This window comes from Scyliorhinus canicula, chromosome 5 (genome assembly GCF_902713615.1).
Source record: "Scyliorhinus canicula chromosome 5, sScyCan1.1, whole genome shotgun sequence".
Classification (NCBI taxonomy): Eukaryota; Metazoa; Chordata; class Chondrichthyes; order Carcharhiniformes; family Scyliorhinidae; genus Scyliorhinus; species Scyliorhinus canicula.
This window is the reverse complement of record NC_052150.1, coordinates 137,947,822-137,964,027: the sequence shown is the minus strand read 5'-3', so window position 1 is coordinate 137,964,027 and position 16,206 is coordinate 137,947,822. Positions and strand designations below refer to the sequence as shown.

Here is a 16,206-nt window from a genome sequence, read left to right as displayed (position 1 = left end):
ATGTTAGCTTCTCTCTCATCAATTCTTATGCAGATCAAATTTTTTTAAAATTACATACAAAACAAATCACTGGTTAATGTGGCAGTGGAGTACATAAATTCCACATGTATGTAACGTTGATTTTTTAATTTTGAACAGTCACAGTCGAGTTCATATGATAATTCCTTCAAAAATACCCTGGGTAGATTCATTTTCTTTTAGGAAAAGTCATTAATAAATTATAAGAAAATTTCACATGTTTGAACTGTGCATAGAATTTTTTTTTAATAGGTCAAACTTCAGTTCATACTGTGAGATTGTATATTCAAAGGTTAAAACTAATGTCATCGACCAAGTACAAATAAATATATTTTGTACTTGATTGTATATTTTTTAGGAAAAGATAATACCGCATGTATCATTTATATCCATGCCACAATGTCTCAAACTATGCCTGTTAATGTGTAATGGCGTAGTCCTATAACCTGCTCCAAGGTCTCCACCAATGTTGTTCTTAGATGCAAGGAAGCAAATGTTAGTAATATAAAAAAGACTCTTCCCTCAATTTCTTCTATGGACTGGCATTTGCCAACTATCTGTGCCTTCCCACGGAGATCACCAGCTTGGCAGGGCAAGTTAGCAAATTTCTGCAAGGTGAAGTCATTTAGTGGACAAATCACTTTTGCTAGTCTAAATGTTCAGATTCTCAGTTAAACAAACGATCATATTTCATTTCATCGGCTTCTTGACAAAAAACTTCTTTTGAGAACTGCTTTTCCACCACTCCAGTTAGTCTAGACGTTTTGTGCCTCTCACACTTAAATTATTGAAAGGTACTGCACTGTATATCAGCCTTGAGAGCCACGGAGCAGCATTCTCACCCCCCTGAGTTAGAAGATTGTGGGTTCAAGTTTCACTTCAGAGATCTGAATACGTGATCCGGCTGCCACTTCAGGGCAGCACTGCAGGAGCGTGTAGTCTTTCAGATGAGATGCAAAACCGACGGCCCGTTTGCACTCTCAGATGAATGGAAATAATCCCATGTCATTATTTTTGAAGTACTTTTTCCTGGTGTCCTGTCCAATATTTATTCCTCAGTCATCATAACTAAAACAAACTATCTGGCACTTTATCTCATTGCTATATGAGGGACCTTTCTGTGTACAAATTAGCTGGCATGCTTCTCAAATTACAACACTAGACACTTCAAATGTACGTCATTGGGACCAAAGTGCTTTGAGAAAAATCACGGGCCCAAAGTATAAAATCAAAGTTGTTTCCTTTCTTCCCGCATAAAGTGAAAGAAACATATCAAATCCCCCACAGATTAATTTATTTGCTCTGCAAAGAATTACAAATGAAATAATCTACTTTTATTCTGACTTACCTTTGACTCACATTTCTTGTGACACGCATATTTGCAAACTACAAAAAAAAAGAAGAAATTAGAATATTGTAGTTGACAGTAAAAGTGATTTCTTTTCAAATAAACTTAATTCCCAAATTTAATTCTAAAAGAGCAGTTGTAGCTGTTTCTGGGTCAATTTCAGCCACTGGGTGCTCCTCCTCATTGCCCCTCCCGCCTTCACCTCTGCTTTGAGCTGGTCGGAGATTCTATTAAGTACAATATATTTCCTGCATTCATTTTTTTTTTTACATCCCACGCATTGATACATCAAGGCACCTTCAAATAACCTGTTTCAAACCTGGTTGAAAGAGCTGGGTGGGAGTGAATGGCATGTGAATTGTGACAACTAAAATCCATTTTGCCTCAAAAGTAAACAGCCAAGTGTTACTGTATGGTTAATAATCCACAACGGTAGCTGCTGATTCAGTATTGCAATGTCATTGTGTCACATTTGTATAGGATATATGTGCATCTGTATAAAGCCATTAGTGTTATTCCATGTGACCTTTTGCCAGCTTTATCTTTTCAGCCATTCAAACATTATTTTATTAGTTACACAATGAATGGCAAAGGCGTTGCACTTGTTATTGATGGCAACACCAAGTTTATAATAAAATACAGAAAATCCATTAAATTACAACCTAGCAATCACGAACCCCCCCCCCCCCCCCCCCCCCCCCCCACCCCCCCCCCCCCCCCCCCCCCCCCCCCCACGCTTTTAATATTGATTAAAATCTGATTTCTGCTCCTTTAAAAATGTAACTCACGCTCATGGTCGGTTCAATTATGTATTCTTGGAGGGAACATTGGCAGTAAAGTCTGAATAGCCACCGAGATTAGGTCATTCTACCAGATTAGAAATGGGGCTTTCCATGTTTGAAGTCAACTTGCTTTCTACTCACTTTCACAGTCCAATGGTGACTGTATGTTTTGGGATTTAGACTCTTCGGTGGGTTATTAAGCTATAATCACATTACTGACTTGACAAAAGGCATCTGATCAAATTCCATATGAAGGGTCATTAGTCAAAGTCAAATTCAGGGTACATCTTGGGTACCGATATCAAGTGGCTAAAGGTTTGGAAATAAAAGTTGTGTTGATTGGGTAGAAATTAAAAGTGTGTCGACTTTCATTTATTTTACAACAATGACTTACAGTTAGATTTTTAATGCAAACTGGAAGAAAAATGGATATGATGTACAGCTCGAAATGATGTTCAAAAATACTTAGCAGTCACAGCAGACCTCACACTTTGCCCAAGTAATTTAAAGCAGCAACAACAAAGCCAATAGCAGCATGTATTCTATAGCTAAACAATGAAACACAAATCTCAATCAAGCTGAATGCATACTGGTTATAATAATATTTATTATTGTCATGAATAGGCTTACATTAACACTGCAATGAAGTTGCAGTGAAAATCCCCTAGTCGCCACATTCCGGCGCATGTTCGGGTACACAGAAGGAGAATTCAGAATGTCTAAATGACCCAACAGCACAGCTTGTGGGAGGAAACCGGAGCATCAGGAGGAAATGGGCAGCACGGTAGCATAGTGGTTAGCACAATTGCTTCACAGCTCCAGGGTCTCAGGTTCGATTCCCGGCTTGGGTCACTGTCTGTGCGGAGTCTGCACGTTCTCCCCATGTGTGCGTGGGTTTCCTCCAGGTGCTCCGGTTTCCTCCCACAGTCCAAAGATGTGCAGGTTAGGTGGATTGGCCATGATAAACTGCCCTTAGTCTTCAAAATTGCCCGTAGTATCCAAAATTGCCCTTAGTGTTGGGTGGGGTTACTGGGTTATGGGGATAGGGTGGAGGTGTGGAATTGGGTAGGGTGCTCTTTCAAAGAGCAGGTGCAGACTCGATGTGCCAAATGGCCTCCTTCTGCACTGTAAATTCTATAATTCTATGAATCCCACGCAGACACGGGGGGAACGTGCAGACTCCGCACCCAGACAGTGACCCAAGCCGGAATCGAACCTGGTGCTGTGAAGCAACAGTGTTAACCACTGGCAATACCCTCAGTACCATGTTAAGTGTTGGGAGACAGCTGCTACCCCACATTTCTGTGGCCTGAATTGAAAATTAGAAGCACGAACAAAGAAAACTACAGCACAGGAACAGGCTCTTTGGCCCTTCAAGCCTGCGCTGACCATGCTGCCCATCTAACCTAAAACCTTCCACACTTCTGGGGCCCATGTCCCTTTATTCCCATCCTATTCATGTATTTGTAAAGACACACCTTAAACGTCACTATCGTACCTGCTTCTACCCTCACCTTTGGCAGCGTATTCGAGGCACACACTACCCTCTTGTGTAAAAAAACTTCCCTCGCGCATCTCCTCTAAACTTTGCCCCTCGCACCCTAAACCTATGTCCCCTAGTAATTGACTCTTCCATCCTGTGAAAAACCTTCTCACTATCCACTCTGTCCATGCCCCTCATAATTCTGTAGACTTCTATCAGCTCATCCCTCAACCTCCATCGTTCCAGGGAGAACAAACAGAGTTTATTCAACCTCTCCACATAGTTAATGCCCTCCATGCCAGGCAACATCCTACAGTAGGCCATTTGGCTCTTTGAGGAAAGGCTAAAAAAATGCAGACTTCTCAGCCTTGAAAACTGCCATCAATTAGCATGTGGAAAGATAAATCTGAAAAATCAAATTAAATTGTCAGTAGGACAAGGAACTACACAAATTGAGGACTGTTATGAAGATGCTTCGTAGAAAAGGTTCTTTTGATGACTTGCAATATTAGATCATCAGTCCATTCCCAAGTGGAGTTTATCTGTGTAAGCATGAGCCCAATGTAACTATCTTTTTTCCCCAATTAAGGGGCAATTTAGCGTGGCCAATCCACCTACCATGCACATCTTTGGGTTGTGGGATGAGACTGACGCAGACACAGGGGGAATGTACAGTGTACACAGACAGTGACCTTGGGCAGGGATCCAATCCGGGTCCTCAGTACCTTGAGGCAGCAGTGCTAACCATTGCACCACCATGCTGCCCCAATGTAACTATCTTGAAGATTTAATGCCCTTATCATTAGCACGGTAGCACAGTGGTTAGCACAGTTGATTCACATCTCCAGGGTCCCAGGTTCAATTCCAAGCTTGGGTCACTGTGTGGAGTTTGCACTTTCTCCCAGTGTCTGCGTGGGTTCCCTCCAGGTGCTCCCACAGTCTAAAGATGTGCAGGTTAGGTGAATTGGTCATGCAAAATTGCCCTTAGTGTCCAAACAATGTTTAGGTTGGGTTACTGGGTTACGGGAATAGGTTGGAAGTGTGGGTTTAAATGGGGTGCTCTTTCCAAGAGCCGGTGTAGACTCGATGGGCCAAATGGTCTCCTTCTGCACTGTAAAGTCTATGATTCTATGATCTAGTGTCCACAATTCTGGTCTCCCTTGAATAATTACTTGCCTCCCTTGATATTTCAGCACTGTCTATAGCTAGAGCTGGATTAGTCTTGGTGCCCATTGCTAACTCTAGACCTCACATCAACACGCTGGCCGATGACCACTCTACACTGCAGCCTTTTGTCAGCTTTCAGGAGACTGAGGGAAGAAAAACTGACAAAACATTTTTCTGCTTGCCATGAGAAATTCCTCTCAATTTGCTTGCAGTAGTGCCTCGGAGATAAATCCTTCATTCTTTGAGACTCCAGGACGAAAGTTGGAAACTCTAGTTATGACAAATTTTACCCAGAACCTCATTTTGCACCAGACTGTGTTGTCCTGAGCATTACTCATTTGTTGGCAGTGGTTATCCATTTTCTTGGCTGTAATAGTAAATATACCAAAAGAGGCACTGAGGAACAAATACAAAATCTCTGTCCAAATTTATTTTAAATAATAACTGACCCCCTGTATCAAAGTGGGCGGCATAGTGATTAGCAGTGTTGCTTCACAGCGCCAAGGATCCGGGTTCGATTGCCGGCTTGGGTCACTGTCTCTGCGGAGTCTGCATGTTCTTCCCGTGTCTGCATGGGTTTCCTCCAGGTGCTTCAGTCTCCACCCACAGGTCCTGAAAGACGTGCTTGCTAGGTGAAATGGTCATTCTGAATTCTCCCACTGTGTACCAGAACAGGCGCCGGAGTGTAGCGACTAGGGGATTTTCACAGTAACTTCACTGCAGTGTTAATGTAAGCCTACTTGTGACACTAATAAAGATCATTATGTACTGCTAAGGACACCAGTGGTCACTCAGGCAGCAAGATACTGCAATGCATCGGTCACTCAAACACTAACTAAAAGTTCATTCTTCTGCTTGGCAAACCAGATATAGTGCCTTGAGCATCATTTACATTTATGCACATCTCCAACCAGTATAATTTCTTTAACATAATACTCCGCATGTCAGCCAACCAATATGTTGTAACACTCAGCATCAGAAAAGAACGTGTACCTACATAGCCATGCTAACCACCAAAATACCTACATAGATAGCCCCATTTAATGCATAACTAAGGGGTTTTAGCATCAAATAAATAAAACAGAAAGTGGAAAGGGGGACAAGGAATCTCAAAACGCAATGGAATTTGAAAGGAAAGGCAGTTAGGCAGAAAAAAATACTAAGAACAACAAAGATAAAGGGAAATAAACCAAGGACATGCAGAGAAATAGAAATCCCATGCCTTTGTCTCTTTTATATTTATGATCACTATGATCAAGTTTTGTTTTCTGCTTTACTCAATTTGTGCACAGACTTTTATTTGTGTCCCTCGATGTCATTGATTATGCCTTATTTTCTAACATATATACTAAAATATTCTCCTTCAAAGGATCTTACATCAAATATTCTCTGAAACCCATGTTCCACCCCTGACCCAAGTGTCATTTACGTGGGTGGAGGTTTGGATTTATAGATTACATATTTGTATAATACTAAAATTAAAAATATAGATAATTGTAACATCGTACAAGTAAGTAATGGTGCGTTTTGGGGACTCACCTCTGCAAGAAAGGCCCTGACTGCTGCTGATGAGTTGTTTGCAGATGTTGCAGGTTTTTGGTTTTTTGAAAGTCTTATTCTTGAATGTATGGGAACTGGAAACTAACTCTTCAGGCTGAAAAATCAAACATTAGAAAAAAAATTTCAGTACACATTTGAGAAAACAGGAGTTACATTCATAAAGTTTTAAAACAAATGTTTTTTTAAAAAAGTCACAACTAAAATATTGACAATGGTACTGAATGACACAAGTCTCAACTCAAACCATATTAAAAGCTTCAACAGAAATAAGTCGACAGCTTATGCATTTGACCTGACAAAAGCAGTGTGGAAATTCTGTCTTTCTTTCACACAATATCTTAGAATAGAAGCTGCCCCTCAGTAACACCTTACATTCAAGGAAGCACCTTTAGCAAGGAAAAAACTTCCCAAAGCACATCATGGAAGCACAAGGAAAAATGGATGGTGAGCCGAAAATGGAGTAATGCAGAAGGCTGGCAAAAGATGGCACAAAAAGATTGGCTTTGGGAAAGGAGGAAATTCAGGAAATTGAGACCTAAAGAGCTCAGTGATCAATGAGTAAAAAGATACTCAATAGCCAGTAAGTACTGGGGAGGAGTTATAGGGGTGGAGAATAGGGCAAGAAGTGGGGAACTGAGAGTCATGTTGATGGTTAAATGCGACAATGAGAATTTCATTTTTGAGCCATTATGGAATCTGAACCCATTTGGGTGTAGAATGGAATATAGGTTCCAGATATTATACAGATGGTAGCAGGCAAGGGTTACAATTGAGATCGGAGGTCAAAACTCCAGTTCACAACATGATAGCGTGCTGCAAACAGTTTGCTTTAGCCTCAAACAATGGCCAGATAGCATGAGAGACATTGTGGTTTGTGTTGGAGGCCATAGGCAATGGCTTTAGTCTTCCCAGTGGATGAAAGGTGCGACTGATCTTAAACAGCATATTGGATGAGTCTGACAATGAAAGGGTCAAAGACAGGTGGTGATGAGGTGTCTCTGGATGCCATGTATACATGTTGAAGCTGAACCCATATCGGTGCTTAGTTTTGCCCCTTAAGAGAAGGGCAATGATAGATCCTTGAATTACTCTGAAGGTAACGGGGATAGGGAAGAAGGACAAAACATTCCTGGAGAAGCTCTGGCTAAGACTGGAAAGTTAAGAGTGGAACCAGGCAAAAAATGATTCCATCAATCTAGATCTGGACAATGGAGGAGGATGGATGTAATTAACTGGATCAAAAGCTGCAGTGAGGTCAAAGAGAGATAATGTCCCACAATCCCAGTTAGAGAATATCACTCATGATTTTAATTAGGACTGCTCTGTACTCTGAAAAAGGCTTAAACCTGACAGGAGGGATTAAAATGTGATTTGCAGCCAAGTTAAAGATGGATCCAAAAAGCAAAACGTGTTCAGAAACAATGACTGGGAAAGTAAGGCTGAAGGCAGCGGTGTTGTCAGCCTAGGCCAAGAATGACCTTTCTAAAGAGCATGGTGTAGACAACAGGTTGTATCCGTATGGGACAATGCCCAAGGAGACCAATACCAGATAAAATTGGCATGGAAGGGAGTTTGAATAGTAATGGTGTCAAAGCTTGGAGAGAGCACAAAGAAGTGATAAGGCATAGATTGATAGGTTCAGGGCCAGAATAGAGGGAAGATGTTTGGTTTAGTGGTTAAGGGAAGTAGTCAAAAAGCGCTGAATGGATTTTTTTGTAAATCTTGGAGATGTAAAAACTCCATGAGCTCCTTTATATTTTGCAAGCTATGAGGATGGAGGAGGCATGACAGAGTTTAATGGCTACAGTTTAAAATGAAGTATGATGGGCAGTTTATCTAATTGGACCAGGTGATTCAAGATTCAAAGCGGCTTTGTGCCAGGTAAATTACCCGTTATCCAAAATATGTTTCAGATTCTGACATTGAGAGATAAATTGTTCATTAATCCACATAATAGTCTCTCGACATGGTGCCTTTGATCATGGGCAATGGCAGCTTTTGTCTTCTGGAATTCTGAAACTGCCTACCAATTGTGAGATTCTGCAGACTTTGGCTCTAGCAATAATACTGAACTCTATGGCTGAATTTGAATCCTTCTACCCACAGATATCTCATCTTCTAGATCCACTAGATCCACAGAAGAACCGGTTCATTCAAAAGCCCAGTTACTTAACTGAAAAGAGATGAATGTCTTGTACAGGGATTCTGATTTTATTGTTTTTAAAAAAAAAGTATTTTATTGATATCATTTTTTCTTTCGGAATGCCCGTTTTGTTGAGCATTTAAATACCCATTCACTCATTCATTCTAGTGTACATATATTGGTTTGCTGTTCCCGTATTTTCTGTCTTTAGAAGTGATAGGAAAATGTAGGAGGTATCCATCAATGGACCAGTTAAGTGGTTGACCACATTCAGGGTCTATTATTAAACTGAGATTAGGAGGTACTGATATTCAAAAGTCACTCATGCATCTTATGGAAACTCCCTTTTATTCATAAATGCAAGAGCAAGTATTGGAATAAAACATACATCCGCAACAACAACCGATTTTAAAAATGTCTGAGACTTCGACTCCCAACCTAGCTATTGGCCACATTGGGCAGGATTCTCCGCTCCCGGGACTAAGTGCCCGCGCCGTGGTGAACGGCGTTGCGTTTCACGATGGCGCAAACAGGGCCCGGGCATGACCTATTCTGGCCCCCACAGGGCGCTGGAGCGGTTCATGGGCGCCACGCCAACCCACACATGCGCAGTTGGGCAGCTCATTCCTGCCCATGCGCACTTGGGCTGCGGCCTCCTGCGCATGGAACTGCTTACACGCGCCGGCCCCTCACCAACATGGCGCAGGGGTTCTGAGGACAGCCACGGAAGGAGGTAGGGTGGGGGGAGGGGGAGAGAGAGAATACCGCCCATTATCTTTTAGCTGCAGAAAGTCATCATAAGGCACTCTGAAAACATTAGATTATACCAAAAGGCAAATCAAGCATGGCCAGGAGCCCTTTAACCTGTCCTGTTGGTTACTTATAATTTAATGCTTTATGTTCTGAAGCTCATTCGTTAATTGCTTGCCTCTTCTCACTTCTGGCCTGATATTCCTTACATCTCTCTGCATCTCGATGAGCCGAGTGGCCAACTCCTATGTCTTATGGCATATTCAACGGTACTCACTCTCTCTTCCTCTCAGAAAAAAGGCAGAACAGCAAAGTCATTAGGAAGTAGCCATCTGTACTGTACGATTTGAAGGATTAAGAAAACTACAGCTCCTATTAAGAGTGACTGGCCATCTGGATTTTTTTTTTGCCCGCCTGGTGGGAAAGTGCCTGGTGCAGCATTTTCCCATGATGGCATGGCACAGAACAGGAGCTCAGTGTTTTACAATGAGGATTCAACATCTTTTAAGACCCCATGTTAGTTAGGATGTACATTTCCAAGAAATCTGCATTTAATAAAATTAACCCCAAGAGGAGCCATTAATGTGCTAACTTACAGTGAAAATCAGGAAATAATTGAACATGACAGAAACGGCAGGAAATTTGGACATTTATTTATTTTGGCTTACTTGTGCTTGACCAAATTTTTAATCTTGATGTCTAAATGAGTAAATGAAATATGCTGCTGAGCCATAAGAGATCCAAACAACCCCAGGTTTAATCCCTGATTTGTATGGAATCAGTTGGTCTCAGCAAAGTGTATTTTGCCAGTGGTTCAAATTTGTTCTCGTGTCCCTGAATTAGATTGAAAAAAATTAGTGGTGCGTTTTTCCTTCCCGATTGCAATCGAGTGGCCCTTGCTGAGAAGATGCATACAGAAAGCAAAAGGATAACAGCATCAAGCAGAGTCGTGGTGATCAATTAATCTGTGAATACACAACGCCCCCAGACACACACGCACTGAAGGGCAACCCTTATCAAAAATGTTGCCCGACTAATTAAGCTGAGGATGAGAGAAGAAGAAACTGGCCTGAAGTATTTCACCCCCATCCGCAATTATATTCTGTAATGTTTTCTTCTATGATGATAGTGTGTTACAAAAGTGCAAGGAAATACGCAGTACATTGGTGAAAACGTACAAATTGTGAACAAAAAAATCTAACATGCGAACATCACTAATTTGTGTGTGAAGCCGAGGCAAGTTAGCAAAGGAAGTTAGCACACCGAAGGTAAAGTTAATTCCCTTTTTAAGATGTTGCCAAGACACAAATAGGGTTTTTAAAAAGTTATTACTTAAAATTCCCCAAGTCCATGACTCTTTGGAGTTAATTCATGTGAAAGAAAATAGAACTGTTCTCATGCGTTCTATATGCATGTGAATCGATGGACGTGAAACGATTATACTTACAGTACTCCCCATCACTTATGTTGCAAAGTTAAGTGACAAAGCCAAGTCTGTTCTTTGTTATTCACATTCCAACTCTTTGCAGCGTAATTTAACACGGCAGCTTTTACAAAAAGCTTACTCTGTTCATCATCACAGTGCCTCATTTTACATATTCCCATGTATTCTCAGGCAGAATGGCAGGAATTCCATAACCATTGAGTTTTCAAAATCCACGGGATTTGGTTACATAAAACAGAACACAGATCAGTGACAGCATGGATCTACAGACAAGGTTCAAGGCCAAAATCACGAAAAGTTCTAGGGAGTTTTAACTTGAATTTTATAGTTTCTCTGTTTAGGGGCAAACCTTGGGCACTGCACATCTGTGTAACAACCCCCTCAAGCACAAGTGCTTGTTTTTATGGAGATTCTAAAAATATTAAGTTGTATTTGGTAAGTGGTTTTTAAGCTGTAAATATGTTTACAAATTATATCTGGACTTCATGCATAAAGCTGTATTATTTCCTTTGATCCTACAATAGTACACTGCCTTCATAGATAAGAGTCAATCAATGTAGAATTCTTCCAACCGACCAAGAGATATAGCTTGTATAATTCTTTGAAGTGGAAATGCCTTTTACTGCAGCATGCAAAATATAGCCCAAGTGTTGGAACATCAAAATCAGTAGAGCCTAGTACAAATCTTATTCACTTACTGTAGAGCCATTAGCTCAGGCGATGCTAACAATTCCTCTACCCATTACTACAGCACCTTAAATTTAAATGGGGTGAAGCCAACAGTAAAATAGTAAAAGGAAATTCAATGAAACATAATAAATATTTGTACTCCACAGCTTAATTTCAGGTCCAGTTTTTTGAATGAGGCAAAGAGGAAAGTACAGAATATAGATTATGAGTAATAGTTCCATGATAAACTTTTCATCTATATGGTGTGCGGCCAATATATACATGAAGTACAAGCATTCAAACGAGAATATGCTGGACACAATGAAGAGCAGTTGCTGGAGTAATATTTATTGAGGTGAGATAGAATATCAACTCAACCAGAATCATTGGAAAGGTACAATGAAAATTGAGATGCCTTCCAAGTAAACTAAATAAAATACTCTAGAAAAATAAAAGCAAAACACTATCAATACTGGAAAACTGAAATTAAAAAGAGTGCTGGAAATACACTGACAAAGTGTAACATTAGAATCAAAATGTTCACTTTTGTTTCTCTCTCCACAGGTGCTGCCAGACCTGCTGCTGGTTGTTGGCAGCACTTTTAATTTATTTTTTAAAAATAAAATCCACATTTGGTTAAATTTTTCACTTCAGCCTCATACAAAACAACAGAAATCTAATGTGCACCATAAAAGTCTTGTGAAAAGTTTCCAGAACAACTGTTTGAGAGTCTGCCTTTTCTTTTCACACGATCAATTTAATAATACCCTCTTTCTCACATGTTAAACCATACTGCAACATTCCCAACACAAAGTACACAATGCCAAGTATTCATACATCGTGTCTACCATTCAGCAACTTATAATTAGAGCAAAATTTGTTGGAAAACAGCTTTGGCTTCTCAGCTTCAAATCTCACTGCTCAGACATGTGCATGTTTCTTTTAGCTGCTTTCTTTGGTTGACTTACCAACAAAGGCTCCAATCCCACTGAGCCCATTTTCCACATAGCATATCGTCAAGTGTTGATAAATTGAAATACTGTAAGAGTATGTTAAGATTGCCTGGTCTGTTTTAGCTTGGAAAAAAATAGTGATTTCTGTTCTTCTTGCTATACATTCACTGAAATAGCCAATGTAGAGTAATCTAAGAAAAGAGGTCATAAAAAGAGCCTTCATAATGATTCCTACAGTACAGACTCTCCTTTTAGTTTTTGTTAAGGAGATGCCCTACCATGACCTTCACATATGTGAACTGCAAAGAAGGTTCAATCAAGTGAAGGCTGAAAGGGTCCTTTATGATATGAAGGTATTAGTAAATCTCCTCCTGCCAGACAAAGTAAAATTTACAGTAATTAAGCTTTCAGAATTTTATTTTGGTACAACTGTGAAATGCCCAGCTGGCTTTCAGACGGCAGTTAAAAAAACTCTTCAAACCAAATATTTATACTTTATTTAGAAATCTGAATTGTGATGAATTTTTCACGACATTCAATTAGAGCAGAAGATTCGTGACCCTGCTTGCATTTATATTCACATTAGAATTCTTCCCACATACATCACTGGCAACAATGAAAAATATTTCAGATGCAAAATATTTTCTGTGAACTCCTGCACCGAACCACGCATCAATCAATGAAATACAACCAATTCCCTTAGCTTTGTAGACACAGCAGAAGAGAATGACTTGCCAAGTTTTGTTTGGTTGAACGCAAAAGCTGCAATGGCAGCGCTGTGATGTAGTACAGTGAAGCACCACAGTCAGATTCGATACAGTGATTGAATGAGATTGCCTGCCGTCATGTCACACTTAACACAGTTTTCAATCTGTGCCACAAGACTGGGAAGAAGGCCTGACCAATGCTCCCCTAAATGGAGCTGGTTGTACATACCTCACCATAAAACTGATGGAAGCGTAGGGAATCTGCACCTTCACCCTGAACCCCAGCTGACAGATGGAAAAACTGTCATGCAAAAAGATACCACATTAGTTCAGTGTATAAAGGATTTGTGTCCTGTGGAACTAATGCAAAATACAGGTTCAAGATTTCCACATCAGTTTGTGAGCTGTTCCCAATCAACAGGCCTCAGCCAGGACAATAACTGGATGTTACAAATAATGTCAGTGCTCCTGGTTTAGACTGAGAAGAAACAAACAGCCAAAGTTTCCATGACTGGTCACCACCCATTAATAACTCTGAAAACCAGATATGTTTAGATACTCATCAGAGCAAGATTGGTGGCCTTGTGAGCAACATCCACATCCCATGAACAAATACGAAACCATAATACTTCCAATGGATGAATTATTTGCTGACACTCGGGGATGGATTTTATTCGGACATCCTGCCGGTGGCATGGTGGTGAGCACTGCTGCCTCACAGCTCCAGAGACATAGAACATACAGTGCAGAAGGAGGCCATTCATCCCATCAAGTCTACACCAATCCACTTAAGCCCACACTTCCACCCTATCCCTGTAACCCAGTAACCCCTCCTAACCTTTTTGGTCACTTAGGGCAATTTATCATGGCCAATTTACCTAACCTGCACTTCTTTAGATTGTGGGAGGAAACCGGAGCACCCGGAGGAAACCCACGCAGACACGGGGAGAACGTGCAGACTCCGCACAGTGACCCAGCGGGGAATCGAACCTGGGACCCTGGCGCTGTGAAGCCACAGTGCTAGGCACTTGTGTTGCCGTGCTGCCCACATGTGCTACCGTGCTGCCCGTGTTCAATTTCGACCTCGGGTGACTGTCCATGTGGAGTTTGCACATTCTTCCCGTGTCTGCTCCGGTTTCTTCACACAGTCCAAAGATGTGCAGTTTAGGTGACGTGACCATGCTAAATTGCCCCTTAGTGTCCAAAGTTTAGGTGGGGTTACGGGGATAGGGTGGGGGATTGGGTGGAAGCAGGGTGCTCTTTCGGAGAATTGGTGAATAGCCTCTTTCTGCACAGTAGGGATTCTATGAATTCTAAAGGGGAGTGAAACTGGCTGCTGAGGCCCCTACAACTGCCCATCGCCCCGTCCTCAACTTTCTTCCCCTGTCAAGTCACAACTGGCCAGCCTTCCATTGTCTGGCAAATGCTGGCAGAGGGGTGCAGGTCCCTTTTTTTACTGGGAGAATACGATCTCTCTTTTACACATTTCATGAGACCCATGTTGCTGTTTTTGGGCTGACTGTCTCCGTGATTAAAACTTTAGCTTTCTTTGCGTCTTTTATTTTTTTCCGTTTCATGTTCAAGAGAATAGGCAGCAGGGCATGATGTGATGAAATGAATAGTTGCAGGTTGCATTTGGGCTAGAAGTTATGGGGAAACTATGGACCTCAGTTTCTCTCTTCTGATCCCCTTCCGAATAACTCATACTTTCTCTGAACCTTTCACTCTATCTTCTTCTTTGGTGATCACTCGCGAATGAGTATGATTGTCTATGTAAGAAACTCTGTGTTACTGGTCATGGGTTCTGTGGGTTCCTGCTTGGCTGATGAGCCTGTTCCGAGAGATGCATCTTCGAGCACACACTTGGCAGATGGTCCTGGGAGGTGGAATCTAAATCACTGGCATTCCTTTCTCAGGCTCTTTTTCTTGACCTCCTCTTGCCTTCAGGTGCTCTCGAAGAATTGTGTCCCTCCAATCAGGAGGTTGTTCCAAGTAGGTTTCTTCCGAGCCAGTGTCTTCCATGCCGATGTTGCATTGCTTGAGGTAAGCCTTCAGGGTGATTTAAGTGTTTCTTTTGTCCTCCTCTGGTCAGAAGCCTTTCCTGAGCTGGGCAAAAAAAATTTGCTTTGACAGTTGGTACTGAGATCCAAAGCACATGGTCGACCCAGCGGCATTGGTTTCAATGATCAGGGTCTCGATGCCAGTGCTCTTGGCTCCCTCAAGGACACTGATGTTATGCCTGTCATCCCAGTTGAATCAGAGAATCCATCTCAGACAATGTTGATGATCCCAATCCAGGGCCTTGAAGTGGTGTCTGTATATGGTCAAAATACTGTATCCCTTACTCTTCCAATTGCCCATTACATCCATTCTTTCTTGTTGTCCCCTCATGTCCATCCCTATTTGTTGCACTTTGAATGATCCGTTTGGCTCCCAAATCCCTCCACACCCAAGCTTTTAATCCGCGGTAGCTAAAACACCTGCAGCCCCCAAATGGAGAGTGAGACCTTGCCCAACACCCCCCTCCCTCGCCCTCAAAATCAGTTATCACCACCCCCCCCCCCCCCCCCCCAAAAGCCTAATACCCCGTTGTCCTTCAGAATGCTTTGGCTGCTTCAAAATTTAATTTCACGTGTTCTTAAAAACATAAATCAAATTAGAATAAGGAGAAACATATGGTCTAGATTTAGCAAAAGAAATGTTGGCGAAATTGTCAGTATTCAGCATCGTTATCCCTCTGAAACTGACTTCTGGAGTCTGCATATAAGCAGTTAAATGATAAATGCAGAAATTGCTGCCATTGATTCTCCAGAGGATATGCTGTTTAATGTCAATGTCTGCCCAAACGTTAATCATTAGATATCACTGAAATGGAGAGAATTCTATTTTTCTGCTATTTGTTTTGCTTTAATCACCTTTGAAAAGGTTACCTCCTGTCAAATTAGGCAAAACTGAGTATTTTTTTTTTAAATGGTGGGCTAAATTCATAATTACTTTTAAACAAGCTCACTGACTCGGACACTCTAATTTTATATTTGTAGAACAACATACTCCAAAATAATAAATTCCGTATAGTTTTAAAATAAGTTTTTTGATATTTTAGATTCTGCCTTATTCACAGGTACATTTTCCCATCTCTTACCTGGCTATCTGTAAAACGTAACAAGTGAAGGGATTCAATA

General features: G+C 41.2%; 1 protein-coding gene across 6 annotated transcripts in view; it reads right to left on the bottom strand.

Moving 5' to 3' along the window:
• Positions 1–16,206, bottom strand: part of LOC119966295 (tensin-3-like) — a 533,488-nt gene that overhangs the window by 327,650 nt on the left and 189,632 nt on the right. For all 6 annotated transcript variants that reach the window (XM_038797763.1, XM_038797764.1, XM_038797766.1 and 3 more), the window contains 2 exons: positions 6,338–6,452; positions 1,367–1,404 (listed from right to left, as the gene is read on the bottom strand). In XM_038797763.1, the coding sequence (XP_038653691.1) occupies positions 1,367–1,404; positions 6,338–6,452 (153 nt within the window). The remainder of the gene's footprint in view (positions 1–1,366; positions 1,405–6,337; positions 6,453–16,206) is intronic.